This window comes from Parasteatoda tepidariorum, chromosome 8, assembly GCF_982258835.1.
Source record: "Parasteatoda tepidariorum strain Cologne lab strain chromosome 8, Ptep-v5.0, whole genome shotgun sequence".
Lineage (NCBI taxonomy): Eukaryota > Metazoa > Arthropoda > Arachnida > Araneae > Theridiidae > Parasteatoda > Parasteatoda tepidariorum.
In genome coordinates, this window is record NC_141762.1 from 39,043,033 (window position 1) to 39,059,479 (window position 16,447).

General features: G+C 28.4%; 1 protein-coding gene across 3 annotated transcripts in view; it reads left to right on the forward strand.

Annotated features, from left to right (window-relative positions):
• The window catches only part of sws (patatin like phospholipase domain containing sws), a 57,674-nt gene that overhangs the window by 12,137 nt on the left and 29,090 nt on the right, over positions 1-16,447 (forward strand). For all 3 annotated transcript variants that reach the window (XR_015428710.1, XM_087150139.1, XM_087150138.1), the window contains exons 10-20: positions 217-343; positions 729-817; positions 1,457-1,606; positions 2,672-2,824; positions 4,132-4,265; positions 4,345-4,476; positions 11,887-12,010; positions 12,218-12,267; positions 12,541-12,604; positions 12,936-13,008; positions 16,015-16,146. Coding sequence is in view for 2 of the 3 variants with exons in the window: in XM_087150139.1 (XP_087006265.1) it covers positions 217-343; positions 729-817; positions 1,457-1,606; positions 2,672-2,824; positions 4,132-4,265; positions 4,345-4,476; positions 11,887-12,010; positions 12,218-12,267; positions 12,541-12,604; positions 12,936-13,008; positions 16,015-16,146 (1,228 nt within the window). In the remaining variant the exon portion in view is untranslated. The remainder of the gene's footprint in view (positions 1-216; positions 344-728; positions 818-1,456; positions 1,607-2,671; positions 2,825-4,131; positions 4,266-4,344; positions 4,477-11,886; positions 12,011-12,217; positions 12,268-12,540; positions 12,605-12,935; positions 13,009-16,014; positions 16,147-16,447) is intronic.

The following is a 16,447-nucleotide window of genomic DNA, read 5'->3' on the forward strand; positions in this document are numbered from 1 at the left end:
AGTTAATACATAACTTTCTCATTAAATAAGAAAGGTCGGGTTGGGTTGTTAAGCATGAAATTTTGCTAGTGAAAAAATTTCTTTAAAGATTGTTATTGTTCCATTGGTCAAATGATTGTTATTGTTCCATTGGTCAAATGCTGCATACAGTATAAAAATTATGATTTCAATAATTGGTTACATTTTCTTACTTAATTGTGTAATGACATTTTACAGTCATCCACTGTAACAAGACGTAATACAGCCTGCTCACCAAAAAATAGCCCGTCCCGGTCAACATCTCGCCGCACCAGCACAATAATTAATGCAAATCCTCCTGATTTATCAACTACAGTTCCTTCAGGTAATTTATTTATCATATAATTAGGGCAATTTTGATTTAGTAAAAGTATTCTATAATAGTCGTAGTAGAGTATTTTTAAAACACTATTGTTTTTAATTGTTTTGAAAAGTGCATTTAACAAATTTTAAAAGTTATTAAATTTTACAATTTAATTTATAGTTTATTATTGTGACATATCTTAGAAAGAAAATTTGATAAACAAAAGCTTATAATATTTGTCTATATTAATATGTTTTTGGTGCTTCAAGTTTTTTATTTAAGTGTTAACGTCCTGTAATTATTATAATTTCAGTTGCAGATCAAAATAAAAAGTATTGAAATGTAATTAGTCATTTATCAAATTTTGTTTTTGCTTTTTGTAAATGAAGTATTAATTATTTTTCAGATATTGATTCTTCAAACACATCAAATGCTGGTGTACAACATGGTGATGACAATCAAAATGCTATGACAACATCTGTATCCAATCATAGTGTAAGATAAAATAATTTGACAATAATAGAATAAGAAGTTTATAATATATGTCTAGTAACTAATGTAAGTAAAATTTTGAACTCAACAGTAGAACATGACACTGAATGTCTTAATGAAATAACTAACTTTAATACAATTTTAATTTTAAGCTTTATTTTCAATTCTAGAAATTTTTATTGATAGCTTTTTTAGAGTTTTGTCAAAATGTTCTGTTGAATCGCAGTGACTCATGGCATAGAGCACTTACCTTAAAATGAGGTGTCCCAGGTTTGAATTCCAGGGATGACTGGTCGATACAGATCCATAGCAAAAACTGTATTGGAGCACAGTGCTGATTTAAAATATCCTCAGTGGTAGACAGATCATGGGTTCTTCTTTCATTTGGGCTAACCATGCAGGTTTTGTGGTTTTACAATTATTAGGAATTATTTCACAATTATTATGGTTCCACAATAGGATCCAATAAGGTATATATCTTAAAAGAATTTATTTAATGTGCTTATTAAGAGAAAGCATGAGCTTATATGCAGAAATATAAATAATACTTATCAAATAATTTTGGATATGGATAAGGTATCTAATGGTCTAAAACTTAGGTTTGCTAAAGATCCTCTAATGATGGGAAATAATGTCTTTTAGGTATCATCTGATGTAGATTTGTCTGAAAGTAAGCGTACACGCAAAAGAAAAGCCAGTTTTTACTTCCCTCCTGAGCAAATACCTATTCCAGCTGAAGAAGATTTGCACACACTTGCTGTCCAAGGATTTATTCAGCAGTTAGGCCTTGATGTAAGTAAAACCTAATTTTTTAAAAATATGCAATTAAGTAATTTCGCTTATGAGTTATAAGTGCATCAAACATTCCAAAAACTCGTAGATAGGACGCCAAATCAAGTTATGACGAGTCCCCTAGGATGGTAATTTTTCAGAACAGAAAAAATAGGATGAGTACCATAGAATTATTTTGAGCTGGTAAAAATTAACTAAACTTTGAAATTAAAAAAAATTTTTTTTTAACTTCTGTATCACCAAAAGGATAAAATAATTCTGTGAATGACATATTACTCATTTACTTTTCCTTGATGTAGGTGATGGATTAGTTGTATGTGATTAAAAGCCATAATTCTACAAATATAACTCTTTACCAGTTTTATCTATCGATAGAAGGAATGCTCATGAATGAGCATATTAATTCAATGGATAAAAGATGTTGAGAAATTATTATCTACCCAATATCACAGATCATCTGTATCTATGTTTTTGAAGAAAAGAAATCTTGTAGATTTCCTCCTTTTCTGTGTTTTAATTTTTCTAGCATTGTTTAATAATTCATTTATTTCACATAAAATTTTGTAACTAATGAAGATGTGGAATGTTTTTATATTTTAACTTTTTGGTTGAAATAGTATCTTTAAAAACTTGTACCATAAAATATGTACTCTTCACGTGTATTTTAAAATAGGAAACTGTACTGGTTTTAATCTGGACCCACTTTTGATAAGAAAGGGCCCAGAAATTTCAAAGATCTGATTCTGGAGCACCTATAGTTTTCAAAATTTAGTAGAATCATTATAAATATAATTTCTATATTTTATTTCGCCATGTTTTGTCTAATAACTGGACACAATTGCCTGAATAAACATCAAATGTGGTTCCTGATGCTTTTCATACCATGTGTGATCTCCATGAAGAAATTAACTTATCTCACCTGTTTTGATGCCCTGCTCATCCTCGGTCATCAATCTGGGAACGCTTCTGGGCTGCTTGCTTTTATTTATAGATTTATTGTTATCTTGTTGATATTCAACTGTCTTTTAATGTGCCATTGGGAAAAATATTTTATTTCTATTGTAGGAAGACACTTTCATCAAAGATTATGTGACTGTGAAAGAATTACCAGCAAATACTTATATCATCCGTGAAGAAAATGTAGAGGATGTAGCTCTTTTGTATGTCATTTCTGGATCTTTAAGTGTTTCTCAAAAAACTGCTGATAAAAAAGAAGAGGTAAATTTTTAAGTTGTTAGTATGTTTTCAGGTGTTAATCTAGGATTTTTTTCTTGCCATAGTCCTGTTTTTTAAAATGTTATGAAAAAATTCTGACTGACAAATGTCGAAGAGGAATTCTCAATAACTGCAAACATTCAATTTTTTTTTATCAGCTGCAATATTCCCAATCAGAAACAAAATTTGTAAGCCATTAAATTTTGGAATTATTTTTATTTCACTCTTCTTAATCTACTGTAATATGTAAGAATAATTTGCTTTTTAATATGCTTTAAGCTTTTATTTAAATAAAGTGTAACATTTAAGAGCAGTATAAATTTTTTTATTTTATTATCAATTACATTGAATGTACTTTTTACTTCAAGAGGCTTAATAGAATTTCTCACTATGTCATTTGAACACAGTTTGTTCACCACACTCACTCTATTTGCTTTTCACTCATGTTAACTCATTTGGAAACAATGTATAATGCCTGATAAGGTTAGGACTGAAACTCTACTAAAACAAAAATTAAAAATGAAAATCAAACTCTTAAGCTAAATTAAAGTTGTGATAGTGATGGCCTCTTAAAAGCAAAAGCACCAAACAGAAGTAGTAGATAGCTGTAATTTTTTATACCTTATAAATTTTAAAATTTTTATACTTAATAACTGAACCAAACATATATATAAAAGTAGTAAAAATGCTAATGGAAATTTTATCATGAGTCCGATCCCGAAACCTTTTTTCAGTAAACGAGCCACAGAGTCCATGTCAGATTTTTGGACTCAGGCTGAGCCCATCTCATCTCTAATGTGTATAGGGATGGCAAACTGGACGATTTTTAGGATCTAAAATTGAGGGCAGTGAAAGAGAAGGAAAAAAAGTTTCATTTTCAAATTACTAATTTTCCATTCATACCAAAAATTCAAAAATGTTATTTTTAAATATAAACCTTAGTTTTTTTCAACGAACATAAACAAATTAAATTGTGAATGAACCTTTAAATTGTTTGATTTTTCATTTGAATTTATTAAAGTTTTATTTTTTAAAAGTGAACAGAATATTATTATTATTTTAATATTATTATTGTTTTAATATTATTATTATTCAGATTATTATTATTTTTAAAAGCCGTTGAGGACAGTATTTTTTCTACTCAAAAAGGAAGAAGATCTTTCATTCTTTCCTGTAATAATACATATTTTATTTGGTGTTGCATTTTTTTTTAAAAAAAAGCAAAGTAAAAAATAATCTTTTATTTATTTAAAACAAAAACTGTATGGATTTTGAATGATTTAAGTGTTTTTTTTTCCTTCTTTTTTTAGAACTTCTTGTTCATTGTCCACAGTGGTGAAATAATGGGGGCTTTAGCTGTCTTAAGTGGTGAACCTTCTCTCTTTACTATTCGTACCAGACATTTTACACAAGTTGGAATTCTGAGCAAAAGAAACATTTATCAGTTAGTATTATGTAATTTTTTTAAAAATTTATTTCTTTTTTAAACTTATACCTTTTTGCTGAATTGCTTTGTATTTTAGAATTTTAGGGCAGAAACCTCTTGCAGTCTTGCATTTAGCACAGAGTGTAATAAAGCGCCTGTCATCATTTGTGAGACAAATTGACTTTGCCCTTGATTGGATTAATGTTGAATCTGGTCGAGCTGTATATAGGTATTGATTGCCAATAATTTTTGAAGTCATACTTTTGATTTTTATTCCCTTCTATGCTTATATCCTTCAATATAGTTATTTAGACAAACATTTATGCTGTGAAACACTGCTTATATTAATTCCATATACACTATTTATTACGCTTATTTATTATTTATCAATTCTAATAAACTATAAGATTTAACTGAATTTTTTTTTATTTGTGTTACAAGAAGTTATTCTTTAAATCTGAGTTTCATAAATGGAGTGAAAATTCGAAAATTGATTCTCTGATACAAAAATAGTTATAAATATAAATGATTTGTAGGATATGATTAGTTGATTGGCATTTCGGTTATCTGATCAGACAATGATTTGTGAGTTAATTCAGATTAGCACATGATTCCATCGTGTTTTAAATATAAAATAAATTGATAAAAAAATAAAAGTCTTACAAGTTAAGCCTTTAAATTTTTTATCAGGTTATTTTTATCAACAAACACCCAAGAAAGGTAGAATCTTTTTCATTTGTAGGGGAAAGGATGGTTAGATGAGTAGCTAAGATTCAAAAACTTCTTAGAGCTAAATTGTTAGACCTAGAAAATGTCTGATTTATTCTAAATATTGATTGTTTAGTTGTGTACAATATATCTTTACTGAAAAGTTGTAGGTGTATTACTTTTTTTTTTACAAAAGATTTTTTTGTAGAAAATATTGAATCACTCGGTCTAACCTCACTAGTAAGGTAAGACCAGGTACACATGTTAACTTTATGGGAAGTTTGAAGTTCTGAAATTTCAGTTTAAAAGTTGCAGACATTTCTATTTTATAATTTATATGACATTTTAAGAAAATTATGCATGTAATTTACTTGTCATGTAGTCAGGTCATACCCAAGGGGAAGGGACAATTGTCCCGGGACTGCCGATGGGCTGACATAAGTTCCTTTCCAAAAAAATATATCTTGTTCATTAATTTGTTTTTTAAAAGAAAATTGCAGATAATTTCTTTTATCTATTTAAAAACTACAATTTTGTATAAAGGGTCTTCAAGAATTCTACAAAATATGAATTTAAAGTTTTTTGTGCTTTGAGGAAAGGGCCCACAATAAATTTTGTTCTGGGGCTCGTAAAACCTTTGTTCAGTCTTGCATGAAGATATCTTTTGTATCTGCATAACGGAAACTTTTGCTAGCTCATCATCGACGCGCATCAAAGAGAGCATGACCTGGTTGTACCCGGTCTTACACATAAAGCAGAGGTTATCAAAATGAAATAGAACAGTGCTACTATTGAACTAAATTCTTATTGTTTGTTGGGGTAAGAATCTTTTGTAAATGTTTAAAAATCTGAACTGAAAATCATTTTTATATTTCTAATAACCAATAAATAAGGTAAGAGTTATAATCTTATATTTTTTCATCACTATGATGCTCTAAAACTGGTTTTTCTTAACATATATTAAAAATAACTTTAAAAAAATTGTAATGCTTTAATTAATATTACTGGTGTAACAGAATTTTTTTGTAAAAAAATGCATGATAATTTAATGGTAAAAAAATATGATCACACATATATGGATACATATAGTGATATAAAGGATGTATATATATATATATATATATATATATAAGTTCAAAATGAAGAATAAAACAAAGAAAAATTATAGACATATGAAAAAAAGGGGGTGGGAAATAATAAGTAAAAAAAAAAAAAAAAAAAAAAAAACAACAAGCAATATTTTATTTAAAAAAAAAAAAGAAAAAAAAAAAGTGAAATGTTAATTAAAAAACCGGAAAAAAAGCCGGAAAAAAAAAAAAGATATAATCTTTTCTTCAGCCCACACGATTATATCCGCAAAACAGAGTGCTTTCTGATATTGTATCAATAAAGCCAAAGCAAAATATATTAATACAATAGTGTGAGGAGCACTCAAAAAATTTTTTTTATAAAATAACTACATAAAAATAGATCATAAAAAGTAAATATAACATGTAAAAACAGATAATAAAATAAAATAAAAAGAAATAATAAAATAAAAATAAAAAACATTAAAAAGGGGGGACTATAAAGCGAGTAGCAAAATCATAACAACTTACATGGACAGTTATTTTTCAAGAATGATTTAGAAATGTTTTCGCAGAAAGATTGCCAGATTACAAAATATGAAAACAAAAGATGAAAACAAAAGCGCAAACTGAGTGTAACAAAAGGGTTCTAAAGTGTCGTTCTTACTGCACTGCTGAAGTGATTTGTTATTCTGAGTTTTGATTTGTTAGTTACCAAGGATGGGCCCGAAATGGATGTGCACAAGGTAATATTATACTGGATAATTTTAAAAATTGATCATAAATAGTTTTAGAAGATAGATGTTTATTTAAGAAAAAATATAAAATAGAAAAGAGAAACATAAATTGCCTGCTTTGCAAATAATTTTAGCCGCGGATTTGCACGATATGGATTAGTACATAGAAAAATTATTTAAATTATCAAAGAAAAGAATTTTAATAGATAATTTTCTACACGGATTTGCCCGAAATGGATTTGCACATGGAATTGTATAAATTAATAAAGAAATTTTTAGCAAACAATTTATCCACGGATTTGCCCGAAATGGATTTGCACATGGAAAAACTGTATAGATTAACAAGGGAAATTATTTAGCAAAGGAATTTTTAGTAAATAATTATAACCACGGATTTGCCCGAAATGGATTTGCACATGGAAAGATTAACAAAGAAAAAATTTTAGTACATAATTATAGCCACGGATTTGCCCGAAATGGATTTGCACATGGAAAAATTACATAAATTAACAAAGAAATTATTTAGTAAATAATTTTGGCAATGAATTTTGGCCTGAAATGGATTTGCACATGGGAAAATCATAAAAATTAACAAAAAAAAAATGTTTAGAAAATATATCCACCAAAATATACGATTAATTCAATGATTTTATATAAAATTTTATTACATTAGTTGGGTATCCATTGTTTTTTATCAGATTTTGAAAGAGTTTATCGATTTGTATTTTGGATAAATAAATATTACTACATATTCTTTTAATTCTGTTCATTTCATTAAAAGTGGTATTTAAATAGATGCTCCTAGAAACATTAGAATTCCAAGTAACTAGTTTATTAATATTAAAATTAAAATCATTTCTTTTATCGTATAAATCAACAAAGCAGATATTTTCAACTTTCATAATACCCAAATCCAAAAAATTGAAATTAATAAACTGCTGTTTGTAGAAAATGCAACACCATGAAGGAATCATCAAAATCAAATGAAATTCGCAGCAAATGTCAATTATAGGATATTATGCAAATTAATAAAGTTTCAGAGCCATCGCGCGTGCGTGGCGCGCGCAGCGCCCTCTGAATTGATGCTGAAAGCGTATAAATAAAGTGCTGTAGCGGGACGTTGAAAATAGTCTATGATTATTTGTTAGTGGCAAACGTTTAGTGAGACCTGAGTATGCCTCCACGACGGAAGAATAAGAAATTCAAGCAACTTACGGAGTTTGAACGAGGGAGGATAATCGGCCTTCGAGAAGGAGGATTTTCCTATCGCGCAATAGCAGCTCGTATGCAGCGGAACAGTTCCACAGTGATGCGAGTTTGGAAGCAGTGGACCGACGAGCACCGAACAACTCGAAAAACAGGCACTGGACGACAGAAGGTGACGTCAGAGCGCGATGATCGACACCTGCTCCGCATGGCGGTGAATGATCGCACAGCTTCCTCCAGGCAGCTGGCAGCACATTGGTCTACTGCTACAGGTGTACAATTGTCGGCTTCGTCAATTCGTCGTCGTCTGCTGCGCCGTGGATTGCGTGCAAGGGTGCCATTATACAGGATTCCCCTCACGGCGGATCATCGACGGCTGCGTCGGCAGTGGGCTCTTGAGCACAGAGACTGGCGAGCTGATTGGCACCAAGTTGTCTTTTCAGATGAATCACGCTTCAATTTGTGGACCCATGATGGCCGTGTTCGTGTTAGACGTTATGCCGGTCAACGCTGCCTTCCTGAGTGTATTATTGAACGACATAGTGGTCGAACACCCGGAGTTATGGTCTGGGGTGCGATTTCGTATCATGGACGATCCAATTTGATACGAATTGAGGGTAATCTCAATAGCAACAGATACGTCCGTGAAGTGCTACAGCCCGAAGTCGTTCCTTTCCTTCAAGGCATCCCTGAAGCTATCTTTCAGCAGGATAATGCACGCCCACATGTTGCGCGGACTGTTAGATACTTCTGTTCAGCACAACGCATGCAACTTCTTCCTTGGCCTGCTTATTCGCCGGATATGTCGCCTATTGAGCACGTGTGGGATATGGTTGGTCGGCGTCTCACTCGTGATCCGCGTCCTGCAGTTTCCAAAGACGAACTTTGGTTGCGCATACAAGCGATATGGAATTCTCTTCCTCAAGCAGATATTCAACATCTGTTTGACTCCATGCCACGTCGTATAGCAGCACTTATTGCAGCGCGTGGTGGCTGCACCAAATACTGATTTCGGACGCTTAATTTGTTTCTTTTGTTTTGAAAATTTCATCATTTATTTGTATCAGTACAAGTCGTTTCTGCATTAAATTTCATTTGATTCTGATGATTCTTTCATGGTGTTGCATTTTCTACAAACAGCAGTTTATTATCATCATGATTACGAAGTAAGATTAATTCCTCAGGGTATATATCACTCAATAAAACAGTAAAATCTTGGAAATTAAAGATAATTAAGTCATCAATATATCTAAAAACAAATTTAATACTCAGAGTAAAATTTTTTTCATAATAATGCAAAAATAAGTTAGCTAAGAGAGATGAATAATTAGATCCCTGTGGTATTCCATTAATTTGAAGAAAGATATCCCTTCCATTGTAAAGATAATTACTAAAAAGACAAAAATTAATCAGAATTTCCCAATAATCAAAATCGCAACAAAGGATATTTTTAAAATCATGGTAATAATTCAAAAGGACATCTTTTAGTTTAGAAAGGGGAATGCTATTGAAAAGATCCTGGAAATCAAAAGTCGCAATAGAATTAATTTTATTATGTTTAATGAAATCTAAAATCGGTTGATTATTAGTGATTATCCAAGAGAAACCTTCTTTAGTAATATAGTTAATTATCTTATTTAAGTAGTTAGAGAAAATGGTGCCAGGTTTAGTTAAATAAGTATTCGACCCACATGTGATAGTTCTAAATTTTACTGGAATTTTATGAAATTTAGGACTGATAATTAAGTAAGGAAATTGTATATTGCTAATTTTAATTTTTAATCTCTTGTAAAAAGCTAAAATTTTTTTAATGGCAATATTATTATTGAAATTACTAAGTTCAAAATTTTTACTATTTTTTAATTCCGTATTTAAAAGTTCAGCATAGAATTTTTTACAGAATATAGCATAATTATTGTTAGCTTTGTCTATGGGAGTAATTACAAAATTTTTTTGAAGTTGCTTAATTGATTGAACAATATTAGAAAAATTTTTTGAATTGTTATTCTTATTTAAATTATCCTTATTATTGAAAATAAAGTTTTTAAAGTAATAATAAACTTCCCATTTCCATTCTGTTAGCATACCTAAAGGTAAAGAGAATCTATTTGATATCTTTAAACAAAAACTATTGAGATCATTAAGAAAGTATTTTAGAATCTTATTGATTGATATATGGTAAATGGGTCTAAATTTTGTGCCTTTTATCATTAAATTCCTAAGTTCCAAGTTTTCTATAATATTTAAATTACCAGTGATAATATGTTTATGATGTTTATCAACAAAATCAAAATATTTATCCTCCTCACAGTGACATTCAAAATCGGATATATTAATACTCCCTAAATTTTTGCTTATATCATTATAGTTAAAAATGGTTCTACCAAGTGATTTGTTATATTTAAAACTTTTAATAATGTTAAAATCTTTTAATGGAAATAAAGCTTTAAAATTTTCAAAAATGTTGTGAAATTTGATCTTATCGAAAATAGGATTTTGAAAGTTAATAACAAAATATAAATTATCTAAACTTTTCTTATTATTAGGCAAAATTTTGCTCATTTTGGCTTTTATAAGATCGAAACAAAGAATTTTGAAATGTAAATTAATGAAAGAAAAGTTAATAATAAGATCGTAGAATTTATATGTTTCATAATTCTTAAGGGAGAAGACAAAATCTTTAATTGGTTTAATACTATATTGTTTATTAAAGTCTTTTTCCATATTAGAAAGAAATTTTATATTTAATTTGTCACTATTAAGAGAGTTTCTATTACTTCTTGAACCCCGTTTACCTCGATTTGTACGCTTATCTTTAATATGAAAAAGTGAATAAGTTGATGAGTTATTGTAGTTAATCTGTGTATGTTGGAAGGTATCGTTTAGCCCATACGGCAAAATTGTTTTGTATAGAAGCATGTAGTAATTTTCTTTCTGTAGTCTTAAATCTAAATCCTCTATAATATCTAAGATATTAATTTTGACTCTGTTAAATTTATGTACTCTAAAATGATTCAATTCCAGGTTATTGATAGCCTTATTACTGTTAATATCAGAACGGTGTTGATTAATTCGAATGTTAAGTGAGTTACTAGTTTGTCCAACATATTTCATATTACAGAAACCACAGGTTAACATATAAATAACATTTTTAATTTTACAAAAAGATTTGGAGCTAACGTTATAAGGAACAGTATGTTTTTTGTCAATATTAGGGCAAGTTTTGCATCTTTTATCATCACACGCTTTATAGGAAGGTAAAGTTTCGGGAATAGAATGCAATTCAAAAAATCGTTTGCTTTCGCTTTTGCTTTCAGAGTAGCAGGATGTCGATCCGAAGTTCCCCTCTGATTTAGGCTCTTCGTACCGGGTACAACATGAAGAATAATTTAAATATTGAACACATTTTTTACCAGGTGCTAAATTGTGATAATTGTTTAATTCCATAAAAATAGGCTCAAAGAGCAACATCCTAAACACACGTAACGTCCTAAAGACTGGAAATAAAAACGAAAACAGAAGGAGAATGAAAGAAAGTTAATAGTAGATAATATTAAGCGCTAAAGCTGCATTATTGTTTTTCTTAACTTTCTTAGTGTTTTCTTGTATTTATTTTTTATATATATATATATATATATACATATATATATATATATATATATATATATATATATATATATATATATATGAAAAAATGACCATTTTCACTGAATTTTATGATGAAATGCTCCATTTTAGTGTAATAACTAAACAAAGTTTATTTTAGGACCTGCGTTAGCTTTAAAATTCTAGTAAATTATTACTTCTTTATTTAATTTATTTTTTAAATAACTCAAAACCAAGTGTAGATAATTTTTTGAAATTAATAAATCAAGAATATAACATCTGTTTTTAAATCCTTCTAAAATTCTCATTATTTAGGCAAGATGATATTTCTGATAGCACCTACATAGTATTGAGTGGGCGTTTGAGATCAGTACTTAGAGGCTCAGATGGTAAAAAAGAGCTTGTTGGTGAATATGGACGAGGAGATCTTGTTGGAATTGTAAGTTTATATTTACTAATATGTATGTACATATTTACTAATATTACTAAATATGTATATAATTGTTTGAGACTCTTTTCTATATAGAACTTGTATGTAAACTCTCAAAAATTTCATTTAAAAAATATGAAATTTCTTGTTATTTGATGAGAATTCAAAATTTCAGTCAGAAAGACTAAATTGTTTTTTAATAATTTTATCTACCAGGTTGAAGTTTTGACATCAACAAGAAGATCAACCACAGTTATGGCTGTGAGGTAAACTCTTTTTATTTTTCATTTTATCCATTTACTTTTTTAAATGACTAAAGCAGTTGGCATTTGGGGAAGTTGGTGTTGAAATTTCTTCTCAATACACAATTTTTAATTTAATGACATATAAGAAAGCTGGTTTTTAGACAGGAAAAATAACAAATGAACAGACATCATTCGGTATCAGAAATGCTCAGTCTGTTAAAAAAAATTGTTCAGTTTTAAAAATATACTTTTTTTTAAAACTTGTCTTTGTTATAATCCTTTCTTTCTTTATAGAAATTCGGAGTTGGCAAAACTTCCTGATGGCCTCTTAAATGCAATAAAAATTAAGTATCCTGAGGTATGTATTTATGTGTTAGCCTACTTTTAGATGTTTTAAAAATGTATTTTTCCATTATTTAAGGTAAAAGGAGTTTTTAGCATTATTCAAACTAGTTTTTGTCAGCTAAAGCAATAATGAAAGTAAACACCTGGAAAGTAAATTTTTTTTAACCTAAAGACCAAAATGGTAATTGATAAGCTCTTAAAAGTATCTGTGTGTATTATTTATAATTATCTTGAAATATTTATTTTTCTTATATGTATTACTTATTTAGCTGTAATAGCCAGTGGATCTCTTTTATTTGATTTAAGCATTTTATTGTTATTCTTTATCTTGGTTTCTTTTTCAGGTTGTAACCAGGTTTATTCATTTATTAGGAAATCGCATTCTGGGATCATTACAAAAACGTATGCCATATGCTAGTAAGTCAAATAAGAACAATTATTCTCACACTATTTCTCAATTTCTAAAAAATTGTTTTTAAGTAAAACTTAAATTATTATTGATACATATTCTTCAATGGAAATGTAGCATAAAAGTTTAATGTAAATTTGTTCAAGTTTTGGGATGAATCAGAATTTACATAGAATGTATTTATATTTTTTCATAAAACAATGTAGAATTTCACTAATTGATTTGTAAAACTGAAAGGTTTTTATTTTAGAAAAGTTATTTCAATTCTAATGTTTCTTTTTAAGATGTAATTAATATGATTCTTACTCTTTGAAATACAAATTAAATCAAAAATAGTAATTATGAAGTTCTTTAATGCTTGATTGAAATCAGAATCTTATTATATAGTTCATTTTATCTGATTTTCTATATTATTTAGCTTTTAATTCTGCATTTTGGCTTTGTTACTCATTTTTCTATTTTCTTCATTTATAGCTTGAGCATAACATATTATCTAGTTATATGCAACTGATTATTATTTAAGCATTTCTCTGCTTTGTTGATTTATGTAAATTTTTTTTTAAAAGCAAAAAGCTTTTTTCCTTTTAAGATTTTTCTTGATTTATTCTCATTAATCTAAAACAGATAATTTTTGGGATAAATATAAGGTAATGATTTTTTTTAATATCAATATTGGGGAAGCAAAAATAAGGAGAAAAGTGTTTGTAATTGTATTAATACAATCAAATTTCAGTTCCTCAAATTTTACAGAAATTGGGGAAAAAATTTTGAAATTAAAAGTTTGAATTCTCAGCAAGCACTTTTTATCATTAAAAAGAAGGAAAAAAATAAAGTTATCTACCTTCTTCAAACTATTCTTTATTACAAAATTTATTTCACCTAAAAACAAAACAGAACTTGAAAAAAAAAATTCTCCATTTCTGTTTGTTTAAGAATATGTCATTTAGATTAATATTTCTCAACTTCTAGTCCATGGATTAATGTTAGAATTAATATAAGTTTTATTTATTTTGATTACATTTAGGTTGAAAATATATTGAGAGTGCATGAATGATCAGAAACAAACTAATCAAAAAATTGTTTAAGTCTCACACTTTTGCAAATGTTAAAATTAATGCCAATAGTTCAAATCACTAACCTTAGCAATCCATGATAAAACACTGAAATGGGTAGAGAAACACTGATTTAGACAATGACAGTTTTTTAAGTCCGAAATAGCCTTTACTTATCTTCTAGTTGTTTAAAACAGAGGCAAAATTTAATATACTGTTGCTAAATTTTATATATAATTTATAGCTTTTGCTTGTCCTCCTCTTGAGATCAACTATCACATTTGCAAATTATGCAAAGTGCTTTCAGCCAGATATTGTTTTCTTTCAATTAAATGCAATCTGTTGTTAGTAATAAGCAGATTTTTCATCATTTTGAAACATGATTGTGGAAGTTTTGGAAAGTAATATTGTTTGGGAAGAAATGAACTTGCCTTGAAGAATAGCAGAGAGTAAGCAAAGCCCATCAAGTATTAGTTCCCTTAAATGACGCATTCTATATTCTTTCACAAAGACTTCGATTCTTTCATTATATATTTCTTGCTTAACACAAAAGCAGGCACGAGGCCATGTGGAATATAAATAAACTAATTATGCATCGAAGTTGCCAGGTACAGAAAACAAAAATATATCATAGTTACTATAAATACATAAACAAATGATAAATCTAAGTCAGGTAAAAGACGTAGATGAGAAAAAATTCTATTTCAACAAATTCGATGTACTGTCTTTAATTAACTTAACGTTAATTAATATTTTAACTTGTGTGAAGAAACTTAGCTCAACTTTAATATACCATTTTGCTTATCAGCTAGTACTGACATCAAAGGTCACATGTATGGGTATCCGTAATCTTTTAATTCTTGAAGATAAAATAAATAAATAAAATAAAAAATTACTTTTTATGCATCAAAAAATTTTTTAAAACTTAAATTCATGAAATTTGATTTGATTGATGAAAGATATAAACCATCCAATCTTTTCATTGGGCCAATTGAGTTGAAATATTATTTTTGAAGCATGAAATTGGCTGTTATAGAAAAATTTATAAACTTCATAAAATACATATGTTATGAATTTTGCAGGAGTATAGTATCTATTATACATAATAGCATATCAAATCTTGAGATGGCACTTCGCTTGCTTGTGTGTATTTATCTAATTATTAAAATTAAAAATTGTGCATATTTTAAAATGTTAAAAAGACCAGATAGCTTGGTTGGTAGGGGGCTGGGTCCATATCCATGGAGTCGTGTGTTTGATCCTAGCCAGTCTAATACTCCCCATGTAATAAATGGTGATTGGTGCATGTTAAATCTGTCGGGTCACAAAGTCCTCCATGTTCCCATAGCAAATCAATACCTCTTAGGGTACTGATCCAGGAGTTTCCTTGTCTTCTGAATTGGTTCAAAATTACAAGACTACGGAGTTGAACTTTAGTAGTCGTAAATCCAAAAATTGGTTCGTCTGTTCAAGGGCGGATATATAATATAAAATATAAAATAAATTAGCATTAGAAACAACAACATAATGTTTAGAAAAAAACTTTAATATTTTCATGATATAATTTGATTCCATTGTTATTTTTATCCGATATAGAAGTTTTATTTAAATTCTTACGAGTGAATATTTGAGATTTTAATAATTTCGCAGACAATAGGTAATATTTTTAAGAATATATTCAGATTTTACATTCTGGCAGTATTATACTATTTATACATAGTCTTTCGATAGAAGGTTTGTTTTTCAAGGAATCATGCTAGTCAGTAAATAGGATTCTCAAAGCAGAACAATCAGAGTATTAAATTAAACATATGTTTGAGTTGAGTTTTCTATGAATATCGTAAGAAAATTCCTATTTTTTCCTTGAAAGATTTATTGTACATGAATAAATTTTAACTCAAATATCTGTAAGCGATTATTAAAAATATTGAAATTTTTATTTTAATTATTTCCCTCACCTAGGTGACAAGGCTTTGACTATGGATTCTAGACCAACTGGATCAAACTTTGCTACAGTTGCTATTCTGTCAGTGTCAGATGAAGTTCCTTTAACATATTTTACTCTCGAACTCTATCACGCTTTAACTGCTGTTGGTAAATATTTATTTCTGTGGGCTATGTTTTTAAAATTTTATGCAAAATTTTTACTGTTTTTTTTTTGTTTTTTTTTTTTGTTTTTTTTTTTGTTTTTGTTAGTTTGAAATTATCTAACATAATAAAAGAAATTTGAAAAAAAAAAAGATATTTTTTCTTCCAAGCTTTAAATTTATTCTTGTTGCTAACAACCACAAGGAATAAAACAGTTTTAAATTTTTTTAAAATTAAATTAGCATGGATCTTATTATATCTTTGTTCTAAAAGAGTTAAATTTATTAATAGTTTTAACTCGTAATTT